Below are 14,206 nucleotides of genomic sequence, written 5' to 3'. Positions count from 1 at the left end.
ACAGGTCAATTTTTCAGTCTGTCGAAAGTAAATTATATTGAGCCTTCTGCAGATGACTTTCAGAACTTCCCCTATCTGTGGGTATGTATGTGTATGTGTTTACATGTGAAAGAAAGGAAACATGTAATTGGGCAATGGAAAAACAATAAACCTAAGGAATACGCCCATTCCCCACTGATAAAAAGAACCTTTTGAAACACAATGAGGAACAATAATAAAACTCCTTCAAATGAGTTTACCCCATTCCTTGATTACTATTTCTCCTGATGCAGTTATAAATGGATAAAGGTTATCCTTGCGAAGTCAGTTGCAAGAAAGACATAACTTTAATTATGTCACCCAGGACTTATTTTTAACCATCTCTAAAAGAAGCTTATCCACAGACATGATTTCATGTGAAAACGTCATACCATAGATGTGTAACACTATTTACTTAGGTGATAGTAATCACTGAGTTAGGAGTGGGCTTAAGGTATCATTATTTGGGGACAAGATCAAGAAAGAGGTCAAAGTTTGAAACTAAATCAAGAAAAAAAAAATAACCAAACTAAAACTAGGAAAAATAATGAATAATTCACTTGAGGACAGAGCTAATAAATAATAATCCTGAAGAGATTAGTGTTTCTTCTGACCAATAGAAGCAAAGATTCTTCTCCCCTCCCTAAGAAAAAAGGAAAATCCAGTAATTTACTCAACTCTGTAGTGATACATAAAGTAATTGCTGTTTGATTTTTTTAAAGTGTTTCACATGGATTCTAGAATAGAGAAAATTGTGTGGTAACAGCTTATAGTATAAGGTCTCTACTGTTCAAAGAAAGGTAGAGAATATTGATCCTTTAGAGGCAATGATTTGGACAGAAGTACTTATATGGTGGAAAGCTTAATTAGTCATCCTACTCTCATGAAAATATTCCTTATGAATACTGAACAAGATTTCTTTTGATACTGTTATTATGAAATCACCATTAAGAGACTCATACTGTTATCATGAATCTTGCCAGGTATTTCTCTTACAAGTAAAATTTAGGTTTATAAATCATTTTTACTATGAACTGGTTCATATGTTTGACCATCTCCCCTACTCCAATTACCTACAGATGACTTGGCAAATGCAGTTCTAAAATAACAAAGCTGAGGACGACAGCTTGGGATGAAGTCCTTACTCTCCCTCGATTTAAATTTTAAACTTCAACAGGTAGAAGTTACCTCACTTAATGACTTCTATGGGCAAAATGACATTTCTATTTAACAAAGAAACCTCCCTCTAAAACAGCAGCTTTCCAAAATTTTTGAATTAACCACAGTAAAAAAAATTCAGTTTACATCATGACCTGGTACTGAAATATACCTATGTGTGCATTACATGGATAACTAAAAAAGATGTTTAACCACTGCTTAAATCACCCATGAGCAAAGCCTTCGGACATTTTCCCTATCCAATTTCATTAAAAAAAAAATGATTACAGTTCATTAAGCTTGATTCCACAATACACTCATAAGTTGGGAACCAAAGTTTGAGAAACATTGCTTTAGAATACTCTAGAATCCAGACTAATCATATTTAAAATAATGAAACTGACAATCCTTAGCTGAGGTTCTGTTTCTGAAGCTAGCCCCTTATTAGCTAACACGTTTTAAACGAAGGACATTACTGAAATGTGAACATTGTTCTAGAGCACGTGCACCACTCCCGGTTCCTCAGCATTTCCCTGTGGAAACAAAACCAAAACCTCCATTTCAAATAACAGGAATCTTATTCCGAGGAAAGACAAAAACAAAAGCCAAAAACCGATAGAAAGCTCAAAAGTATTGAAACAGAAAAATACCCTTTTCCAGCAATAAAAAGCATGTTTTGTATTTCAGGTGGCTTTCCAAAACTGAACACTTTTCAGCTTTCACTTTAAAAAATTAAAAAAAAAAAACAAAAAAACACCCCTATGATTCCAGCAGTTTTTCTAAAAGTAGATATCCCAATGTTCTGAGACAAGACTTGAGTAAGTATTAGCACTGGAAATGAGCTGTGGGAATTTTTTTTTTTAATTTTGTAAAAATACCTGGCATATTTTACGTGGTTTTCTATACTGAAACAGAGTAATTGATAAAACTAGGAATGGTATTTAGCCATTTTGATACTTTCATCATTCCTAAACTTTGAAGCCTTTATTATTTACCACATTTTGCTAGGCTAGGTTTCACTATAACCCATTCTGAAGGTACTTTGTTATAGAACTGACTTCTACCCTAAAATATATTATCATTGCCGGTTTAAACTGTTTTTCGGATTATATTACCTTTAGATTAAAGCAAACATTGCCTTAAAGGAGAGAAAACTATTAACTCGGTCAATATGGAGAGAGTCTATTTTCAAAACAAACTGTTTAATGTGAAAGGACTGAATATAGACCCTATTAGAAATGAGGTACAAAACCTTAAAAATGTTAGGGACATTTTGTTGTTTAAAATTAAAGTTCCACACAGGCTTGGCTGAGTTTATAGCCCAAGTGAATATTTATACATGAATTTATAAATCTCAGAAAGAGAGTTTTATGGAAATGTTAACAGGCCCTGAGGTATAGCTGCACTTGTTTGCAGGTACCACTATAATTCCTAGTGTATGTATGCTTAAAAGACTGCAACACAAAAGACTTTTTCTAATGCTGTAATTGCATCATTTTATTAGACTGAGTTATACTATGGGAGAATATTCAGAAACTGCACCTCAAATGAGAAAACGTGAATGGTGTTACTTATATAAAATACTACTGCAATAGTTCTTTTATTAATTTTTAATGTTCAGTACCCTCTGTAACCTCCTTTATTCTCTCACCGTCAACATGGCAGGCTGGAGAAATTGAAATGGGCTGACAGAAAACAGTGCACGTCACAGCCCAACTCTGGGATCTCACAACTCTCTGAGACACTGGCTAACTCGCTCCCTGTTATTCTGCATTACAATAATATTTAAGGCCCTGTTTGATAGCTCCAGATAAAAGGGAGTTCTGTCTGGACCCTGAACAGGTGCTCCTCGTCAGCCTTCCGCTTTCTGACATTGTGGGAATGGCATTCAATTAAAAGCAGAATATACTCTTAAAAAAAAAAGATCATGGCTTATAGCCACACTTCACGCTCTCAAAACATAATACCTCAGCATGCAGAGAGCTTTATTTGTGTCTATGCAGCCTCTTCCAAAAGCACATTTTGGTCTGATTCAGCAATGCTTTTCTTGAACAGTGGGACACTGCTATGTTATGTATATTTACCACTGTCTCCATCACCAAGGAGACTAATCCCCATACCGGTACAGTCAAGAACCTCACAGCATCGTCTTTGCATGACCAAGTTCATGTTGTCAGAGCAACAGACTGCACAGAGCAAAGACACTGAACGGGACTTTGGGATTAAAACTTCTCTTTCTGTTTCAAATGCAAGTGTTTTATGATGAGAAAATGTGCATGAAGGTATAAGGTCTGCAAATATCTTGTCAGCTGAAGCTATAAATGGAATGTTTTAATGATTTATTTCACAGTTGTGAAAGTAAGATTTCTGAAGAATGAAGATTTCAAACTTCTAGGAAGAGTGGAAACTAACCCAGACTATGGGAAAAGGTATTAAAATGACCGTGCTTATATTCTTCTTATAAGGCCTTGGTATTAGCTTTTTACTAATTAGTAATGAGAAATCCTGAGTAATGCACAGACCACAAGAGAATAGAATGTATGTGAAGCCCTATCTTGGTATTCTCTCTTCTTGTGCCACTAGTCACTTGATGGATCTGTTCCATTTGTCATAACTATTAGGAACTTTGACAAGTAGTGAGTTATAAAAATTGGGGATCAAAAAAGACACCGTATTCTTGCTGGTAACACGATCTCTCGCGTTTTCACCAATCCTCATGGAAGCAGAAATGGAGAGAGAGGGTAACACCTACCGGACACTCCTCCGTATGTAGTCCGCTTCCCGGTGCCCACTGCTGGCCAGGGTGTGCCATCAGCTTTTAATCCCATGAGACCCGAGACAGTGTTGGTGGCTGTAACACCATCTGCCCCACCTATGAAAAACATAGCATTCATCCGCAGCTCTTAAAGGGACAATGGTTAAAACCCATTCAAACCCACACAATCCAGGAAAATGCACACACTACTTTCTCCTGATAGCATTTCCTCTCCTCAAATGTATTCACAATCTCATGCCCATAATTATGCTTAAAATCCTAGACATAAGAATTTTTAATTATCACCACTTTATTTTTCCAATTATTATACAGATTTGTGTTTTGTACTCAGTGTTATTTTCCAGGTAATTTACAATATCTTTACAAATCAGGATGCAATTTCCATTGGATAGCATGCAAGCACATATGATTTGTGAAACCGTGCACTGATTGTACGATTGATGTATTCAAGATATTTATCGAGCATATGTTTAAGGCAGTGTTCTAGCTTTGATCAAATACAAAGGGAACTTGTAAGAAATTTCACCTGTGGAAGCAGCTATCTTTTTAAAAAATTTCATTAAAAGTTCAAGTGCTGTTGCTGGATTGTTACATTATGAGGTCATTTATTTTGCTGTGACTGTGGCTTTGTCTCCTAATTCTTTGTGTGTAAAGCAGGTGCTTATTAGGAAAAATGATAGATATACTTGTATTCCTGGGCCAAAGTTTGAAGTCCATCCACTAGATTGAGTATAGGTATGGATCTACTACGTTTGTGAGATCAAGTGCTCAATTTAACAACTTCCTTAAAGTTTAAACAGAGATGTACATATAAAGTGGTAGATGAGATACATTTTATCACGGCTTTGAAATTTAGGCTCAGAATACATAACGAGGCAACTGACGTGAGTTGGATTCTTACCTTCCTTTGCAGCTCTAGCTATGCTTACAATATCAGTGACATTTGGGGTCAACTTGGCAAAAAAAGGAATCCGAACAGCTTGCCTAACCCAGCGACAGATGTTCCGCACCAGCTCTGGATCCTGTTCAAATAGGTCAGTTAAATATAGAAAATAATTAAAGAATTGTGATCAAAATGTGTACTGGAACAACAGCAAAGCTGGAGACGTGCGAGACAAATCCAACCTGACAATGAGTTACATGATAAATTTCTCAAATTCTTCCTCAGTATTACACCTAGGCTCATTAGGGAACGAAGGTTAACACACTTCCAGTGAACTGCAAATTCATCACATAAAGGTTAAATTCCTCAAGGGAGCCTTTGGAAAATAAAATTACAAAGAACCAAATGGAAAGTGTTTCCCACTTGCAGTTAAATAATATCAGAAATAAAGCATAGACTTCTGGGGAGGTAAGTTTGAGAAACATCACAGAATTTCTAACGACCTCATTGGTTTGAACCTATAAAAATATTTGAATAGCTGATTCCCAGGTGAATGATATGAAATCTGAAGCTTATTGTTTTCATTATTAAAAGACTTAGTCTTGTTGAAGTATATTCAAAAGAAAATATGTGACTTCCTAGTCAATCTAATTATGATATATAGTATATGCTAATATGGGATAATTCAGCCTTAGGTTATACACGAGCTGATCAGTAACTTTAGCTTACTTTTGTAAATGTTACTAAGATCTGTGCAGTACTTTTCAACATTCATCTACTTGAAAGAATTGATCAAAATGACAAAAATGAAACAAAATATCAAACACTCATTTTTAAAAGCAAGGCATAGAAGTTTTCCTGAGCCTTTTTCTTGTGATTTTTCAGGCTTCTAGTTTCTCATGGGACAAGTATCATTTAGAGGGCAATCACCTTCTTTTCCATTGAAAATAACTTAGCAGTAGTAATGTTCCTTGATTTCAACACATACAATAGTCCTTCTTTTCATTACTTTTAGTGCAAAATTTATTCTGACAGGTAATGATAATGTGCTTTGATAAATTACATTAAAATATGCAACAGCAATTCATTATTGAACTTGGTAATATTATCCTAGGAAGTTAAAATGCTTTATTTTTTTTTAAATTAAAGATCCACCCAGAAAAATACAGACATATATTTAAACCATGGAACACGAGGCTAGTATTTCATTTGTAATTAATATTTTTATATGTAAGAAAGTTGCTCTTTGCATTTTAACCTTTCAAATTCTTTTAAGACGAGATTTCTAATGTTTTAACCTTTAGAAAGAACCTTTTCACTTAGGTTTAATGTATCTTGATCAGTCATCTTGTATTACTCTAAAAGTTATGTATGTGCTAAGACACTGCAATGAGGTAATTTCTGTTGATTGTTACTGTCTCTATTCAGCAAACTAATAATTTTAACAAGAAATCTTTGACTTGGCTTGTTCTCTTTTCAGAACAGTAATTTCTTCATTAAACATAAATATTAAAAAAGCACTATATAGAATGCTCTACAGGGCACACTGTGCATTATGAATAGTAAAATCTAGACTTAACCATACAAATTCTAACTCATGAAAATGGAGATCTGCCCCTGCCCATGCAATGTTCATGAAATATTTATAACCACTGCATTGGCATTATGAAGGCAGTTGCATCTTTGTGACTTTCATTTTTAAGTTATGAATTTCCATGGGACTTAGCCTAGAAATGACAGTAACTCTAGATGATACGAATTACATGTCCTTCATAAAAGCTCTCTTTAAGGCAGAATTTACCAATAATTTAAAGATCACTGAATCTTTAAATTGCATAATACATGGCAGGTAGCCTGACAAGAATTAGTGAAACAAATTTAAAATATTATCTGGTTCAAATACAGTAGACACTAATAATCTGATATATGTTTCTAAGTAGCTTTCAATACTATTGACCACCATGCCTGTATAGTTTACTTTGAACATTTGTCACACTTTCCTCGTTGTTAATTCTCACTAGTTGAATACTTTGAATGAGTGCCTTTTATTCATTTAAATTTGAAATTTGCTCAAGAATTTTCAACTTATTCTTTTTAAATTATGATCCATTGGCTACCTTTGTTTACTTGAATTATCTGCCACTATTTTGAGATAGCATAATTTAATCCTCCTAAGATGATGCTGTGAAAGTGCTGCACTCAATATGCCAGCAAATTTGGAAAACTCAGCAGTGGCCACAGGACTGGAGAAGGTCAATTTTCATTCCAATCCCAAAGAATGCTCAAACTACCGCACAACTGCACTCATCTCACACGCTAGTAAAGTAATGCTCAAAATTCTCCAAGCCAGGTTTCAGCAATACGTGAACCATGAACTTCCAGATGTTCAAGCTGGTTTTAGAAAAGACAGAGGAACCAGAGATCAAATTGCCAACATCCGCTGGATCATCAAAAAAGCAAGAGAGTTTCAGAAAAACATCTATTTCTGCTTTATTGACTACACCAAAACCTTCGCCTGTGTGAATCACAATAAATTGTGGAAAATTCTTCAAGAGATGGGAATACCAGACCACCTGACCTGCCTCTTGAGAAATCTATATGGAGGTCAGGAAGCAACAGTTAGAACTTGACGTGGAACAACAGACTGGTTCCAAATAGGAAAAGGAGTACGTCAAGGCTGTATATTGTCACCCTACTTATTTAACTTATATGCAGAGTATATCATGAGAAATGCTGGGCTAGAAGAAGCACAAGCTGGAATCAAGATTGCCGGGAGAAATATCAATAACCTCAGAGATGCAGATGACACCACCTTTATGGCAGAAAGCAAAGAAGAACTAAGAGCCTCTTGATGAAAGTGAAAGAGGAGAGTGAAAAAGTTGGCTTAAATCTCAACATTCAGGAAACTATGATCATGGTATCTGGTCCCATCACTTCATGGGAAATAGTGGAAACAGTTTCAGACTTTATATTTTGGGGGGGGGCCTCCAAAATCACTGCAGATGGTGACTGCAGCCATGAAATTAAGACACTTACTCCTTGGAAGGAAAGATATGACCAACCTAGATAGCATATTAAAAAGCAGAGGCATTACTTTGTCAACAAAGGTCCATCTAGTCAAGTCTATTTTTTTTTCCAGTGGTCATGTATGGATGTGAGAACTGGACTATGAAGAAAGCTGAGTGTCAAAGAATTGATGCTTTTGAACTGTGGTGTTGGAGAAGACTCTTGAGAGTCCCTTGGACTGCAAGGAGATCTAACCAGTCCATCCTAAAGGAGATCAGTCCTGGGTGTTCATTGGAAGGACTGATGCTGAAGCTGAAACTCCAATACTTTGGCCACCTCATGCGAAGAGTTGACTCATTGGAAAAGACCGTGATGCTGGGAGGGATTGGGAGCAGGAGGAGAAGGGGACGACAGAGGATGAGATGGTTGGATGGCATCACCAACTCGATGGACATGAGTTTGAGTAGACTCTGGGAGTTGGTGATGGACAGGGAGGCCTGGCGTGCTGTGATTCATGGGGTCGCAAAGAGTCAGACACGACTGAGCAACTGAACTAAACTAAACTAAACTGAACTGAACTGATACTTCTAATAGGGCTTCCCTCATAGCTCAGTTGGTAAAGAATTTGCCTTCAGTGAAAGAGACCCAGGTTCAACTCCTGGGTCTGGAAGAATCCTGAATCCTGGATCTGGAAGAATCCTGGAAAAAATTCCTGGGTTGGGAAGGTCCCCTGGAGAAGGAAACTGCATCCCACTCCAGTACTCTTGCCTGGAGAACTCCATGGACAGAGGAGCCTTGGCAGGCTACAGTCCATGGGGTAGCAAGGGTTGGACATGATTTGGCAAGTAAACCACCATATTTCTATTGGTAAGGTTTATGCTATTAACCTTAAGTTAAGGTTTATGGTGAGTAAGATATATGTTACTTATCTCCATACACAGTTGAACTAGCTGCTTACTAATCCTCATACCCAGCTGAAACATAATTTGCTTGTCAGAATTTTAAAAACAACTTCTAGCCAACATTATTTTAAAACTTAATGACTGCTCTGTAAATTGCAAGGTTTTGTTTGACAGGCATAATGGGGAATATTCTAATACTACTAGAAATGTCGTGAGGCTAATAAATACAAAATAATGAATCTATAAACTTTGGGGAAACTATTCACATACTCCTAAAATTCTCACACTTCTGCTATGAATGATCAAGATCTAAAAGCAATGAATAGTACTTCTGCATCTTCTCATTTGCTAGAGATAGCATCAGGTGGTGATGCCCTTTCTCACAGGTCAATTTTCAGAATCTCATTGAGATGAATAAACTTTAGACAATTTCTAATTCTCCCCTATGAAAAGTCTTTAGGATAAGAAATATACAAAGGTACTGCAGTCTCTTTGACAAATCAAGACTTTAACATTATCTACACCAACAAAAAGTCAATAAAAGAAGACAGTTTTGGACTGCTTTTTCAATTCTAGGCATGTAACACTGTAGGCACTCAAAAATTTCTGTTGTGTTGATGGAAGAAGAATAAATGATAATTTCATAGATTTTCAATTGATTTCTTTATATAAACATCAATTTATAGATTATGTCTGGGTTTAAGAAAAACTAATACATTTTATGACAGACACTGTCGAATAGGATGAAATTCATGAAGACTTTTTTACAAAGCAGGAAAGATTCTGAAGAAAAAATGGTAGATAATCATGTAAAAAGAACAGCCTAACAAATGAAAAAGCTGGCTTAAATCTCAACATTCAAAAAACGAAGATCATGGCATCCAGTCCCATCACTTCATGGCAAATAGATGGGCAAGCAATGGAAACAGTAGCAAACTTTATTTTCTTGGGCTCTGAAATCACTGCAGATGGTGAATGCAGTCATGAAATTAAAAGACCCCTGCTCCTTGGAAGAAAAGCTATGACAAACCTAGAGAGCATATTAAAAAGCAGAGACATTACTTTGCCAACAAAGGTCTGTTTAGTCAAAGCTATGGTTTTTCCAGTAGTCATGTATAGATATGAGAGTTGGACTATAAAGAAAGCTCAGCACCGAAGAATTGATGCTTTTGAACTGTGGTGTTGGAGAAGACTCTTGTGTCCCTTGGACTGCAAGGAGATCCAAGCAGTCCATCCTAAAGGAAATCAGTCCTGAATATTCATTGAAAGGACTGATGCTGAAGCTGAAACTCCAATACTTTGGCCAGCTGATATGAAGAACTGACTCATTGGAAAAGACCCTGATGTTGGGCAAGATTGAAGGCAGGAGGAGAAGGGGACGACAGAGGATGAGATGGTTGGATGGCATCACCGACTCAATGGACGTGAGTTTGAGCAAGCTCCTGAAGTTGGAGGTGGACAGGGAAGCCTGATACCTGCAGTCCATGGGGTCGCAAAGAGTCGGACATGACTGAGCGACTAAACTGAACAAATATTTTAAAGTGTCTAGTCCACAGAAAGTTTACCTGTATCACCAAGTTTTTACTGGCTTTTCCTACAGATATTCACAATGCCCATCCCTGACCGTGATTTGTAATCGTTCCCACAGCAACCACTTGTATATATGTGTGTGTGCTACTTTAATATCTTATTAACCACTTTGTCATTTATATGATCACTAAAGAAAATTGTGAGGCAGCAGAATGGGTTGTCCTGTGATGGGGGTGTGTGATATCACAAGCAGGAGAGCAGTGAAACCCTTAAAGATTGAATGACAGACCGGGAAAGCACCTGGTGGTCTTGAGGGTACTATGTGACATAGAAGCTCCAGATTAAGCTTGTGAGATGCTAAGAAGGGGATAAAAGCAAACTAGAGATAAATGTGACCTCTGTGACAATTTTAATGAGGAGCAGTCCTATGTCTGTCTGCAATTAATACACTCTGGAATAGCTTCCTATGAAATATGAAACAACAATGATAATAGCAAAAAGCAAAAAATATAGTTCTGAGAAGACTGTTGCAGAAATTTCCATTGTCCCAAACTGGCTGCTTTTAAAAGCTTAATTTTCTATCTGAGCCACAAGATAATAATTTTTAATTCCAGTAACTAGTATGTCTCTAGTTACACATCAAGGGGGCTCTACAAATGATGCACCCTGTTGCTTTTGAGGACCCTTAGATGACTTCTCCATTATAGGACAGGTATTTCCACCAATTACCTAGGACATCAAATCTCATTGATTTCGTGCCCTGGTACAAAGGAATAAGCACTAGAGAATGAGACTGTGAGAATTTCTTGATAAGCTAAATTACAAGTGAAATTTTTGACTTTAAGAAACATTTTTCTCCAATTTCCCTGGTAATTTTCACTCTGTACAATTCTTTTCAAAATGGCTTTCTTAGAAGGTGGCATTTCAATGAATCCACTGAAAAATTTTACCAGTTATGAAATGTTTTCCACTAAGGAACTCCTAAGTCTTAATTCACATGACATGCCAGGAAGTAGCTGGCATTTTTATTATGTCCACTTTTCTGACAGAGAGAACTGGGGCCCAGAAGATCAATCTCAGTACCTATTTCACCTTTTTAATTTTCTTTCCCATTATCATGTCCTAAACCATCATCTTCTTTAGCAAAATTGCCCCCTAACGTAAAATGCAGCCATCAATTGTAAACGAGAACTATAAAAGGCTTCTACTTTCATTTATATCTGTAAGACTAGATGTAGGTTCAGAATAACAGGCAGAAGTGATATATTTATCCTTCTATGTTAATAAAGCAAGACAGGTAGAGTTAACTACTCCAGCTAGGCATAGGAATGCATATGTTTTAAATTAACTTATATTTTAGCATATGTCCTTCTTGCACCAGTTTTCCTGACATAAGAGTTCTAATGATGGCACAATCACCTTGGAAAATCACTTGGCACTTTCCTATAAAGGTAAATATACACTTACCAATCTATGAAGCAATTCTATTCTGAGTTATATATCCAAGAGACATGAAAACATATATCTACACGAACTCTTTTTTTTTCCCTTTATTTATTTATTTATTTTTTCAGTGGGTTTTGTCATACATTGATATGAATCAGCCATAGATTTACACGTATTCCCCATCCCGATCCCCCCTCCCACCTCCCTCTCCACCCGATTCCTCTGGGTCTTCCCAGTGCACCAGGCCCGAGCACTTGTCTCATGCATCCCACCTGGGCTGGTGATCTGTTTCACCATAGATAATATACATACTGTTCTTTCGAAACATCCCACCCTCACCTTCTCCCACAGAGTTCAAAAGTCTGTTCTGTACTTCTGTGTCTCTTTTTCTGTTTTGCATATAGGGTTGTCGTTACCATCTTTCTAAATTCCACATATATGTGTTAGTATGCTGTAATGTTCTTTATCTTTCTGGCTTACTTTACTCTGTATAATGGGCTCCAGTTTCATCCATCTCATTAGAACTGGTTCAAATGAATTCTTTTTAATGGCTGAGTAATATTCCATGGTGTATATGTACCCCAACTTCCTTATCCATTCATCTGCTGATGGGCATCTAGGTTGCTTCCATGTCCTGGCTATTATAAACAGTGCTGCAATGAACATTGGGGTGCACGTGTCTCTTTCAGATCTGGTTTCCTCAGTGTCTACACGAACTCTTGCACACAAAAGTTCATAGCAACTTTTTCAACATAGCTCCAAATTGGAAACAACTCAAATATCCATTAGTAGAATGAATTGGCATGTCTACACAATAGAATACTAGACAGAAATTAAAAAAAAAAAACTAAGAAATCATGCAACAGCTTGGACAGAATTAAGAAAACATTATTCTCAGTAAAAAGTGAAAGTGATAGTCGCTTAGTTGTGTTCAATTCTTTGCAACCCCATGGAGCCTGCCAGGCTCCTCTGTCCAAGGAATTCTCCAGGCCAAGATACTGGAGTGGGCTGTCATTCTCTTCTCCAGGGGATCTTCCTGAGCCAGGGGTCAAAACCCATCTCCTGTATTGCAGGCAGATTCCTTACTGTCTGAGCTACCAGGAGTATTTGCTATATGATTAGATTTGTATGAAATTCCACAAAGGAAAACTATGCAGATAGAAAGCACAGAACTGGTTGCTGTGACTGAGGTTTGGGGATGGGAGACAGATTAAATGGGAAAAGATGTAAGGAAATTTTGTAAATTAAAAAGTGCTCTGTATCTTGATTGTGATGGTACTCACATGAGTATACACATTTGTCAACATGTATCGATGTGTTGATTTGAATGTGTTTTTTTTGTTATAAGTAAATTATACCATTACAAATTTCATTTAAAAATTTAATGGACTATACAATCCATGGAATTCTCTAGGCCAGAATATTGGAATGGGTAGCCATTTTCTTCTTCAGGGGATCTTCCCAATCCAGGGGTCGAACTCAGGTCTCCCACATTGCAGGCAGATTCTTTACCAACTGAGCCACCAGGGAAGCCCAAAATAATTTCAAGGGTATTTGAATATAAATAGGGTTTCCCTGGTGGCTCAGATGGTAAAGCATCTGTTTGCAGTGCGGAAAACCCAGGTTTGATCCCTGGGTTGGGAAGATCCCGTGGAAAAGAAAATGGCAACCCACTCCAGTACTCTTGCCTGGAAAATCCCATGGAAGGAGGTGCCTAGTAGGCTACAGCCCATGGGGTTGCAAAGAGTCGGACACAACTTCACTTTCACTTTCTAAACATAAATAGAAAAATTAAAGCCAGGGTCATTCTAGGCGATATGGGTTCTATCATTTTAATAAATATTTACTGACCACAAGGCACTGCATTTGGCCTCTGCTGGAGACAAAGATGAGTCAGACGAGGAAGGCAGAGTCTCCTAGGAAGTACAGCCCAGGCACAACAAAAAAATGTATGGCTCAAGTGTTAAAGAATCCACTTGCAGTGCAGGAGACACAGGAGACAGGAGTTCAATCCTTGGGTCGAGAAGACCCCCTGGAGGAGGAAATGGCAACCCACTCCAGTATTCTGGCCTGGAAAATTCCATGGACAGAGGAGTCTGGCAGGCTTGAGTCCATGGAGTTCCAAACAGTCAGACATGACTGAGCATACATGCGATAGATGTTAAGTATGAACAAGGAGATCCTGATATGCTCTCATTTCAGAACACTTCAGAGCACGTAGCACAGCGCTTGGCACAAGGAAGACGGTAGGCTCTGAGAGACGGCATCAGAGGGCAGACAGACTGAACGACATCACAGACAGCTAGCCACTCTGATCACATGGACCACAGCCTTGTCTAACTCAATGAAACTAAGCCATGCCATGTGGGGCCACCCAAGACGGACGGGTCATGGTGGAGAAGTCTGACAGAATGTGGCCCACTGGAGAAGGGAATGGCAAACCACTTCATTATTCTTGCCTTGAGAACCCTATGAACAGCATGAAAA

General features: G+C 37.5%; 1 protein-coding gene across 1 annotated transcript in view; it reads right to left on the bottom strand.

Moving 5' to 3' along the window:
* The window catches only part of DPYD (dihydropyrimidine dehydrogenase), an 886,622-nt gene that overhangs the window by 220,470 nt on the left and 651,946 nt on the right, over positions 1-14,206 (bottom strand). Inside the window, exons 17-18 of the mRNA XM_061121314.1 lie at positions 4,854-4,974; positions 3,929-4,048 (exon numbers count right to left, since the gene is read on the bottom strand). Coding sequence (XP_060977297.1) covers positions 3,929-4,048; positions 4,854-4,974 — 241 coding nt within the window. The remainder of the gene's footprint in view (positions 1-3,928; positions 4,049-4,853; positions 4,975-14,206) is intronic.

The sequence above is a fragment of the Dama dama genome, chromosome 20 (genome assembly GCF_033118175.1).
Source record: "Dama dama isolate Ldn47 chromosome 20, ASM3311817v1, whole genome shotgun sequence".
In the NCBI taxonomy this organism is placed as follows: Eukaryota; Metazoa; Chordata; class Mammalia; order Artiodactyla; family Cervidae; genus Dama; species Dama dama.
This window is presented reverse-complemented; position numbering and strand designations above follow the sequence as displayed.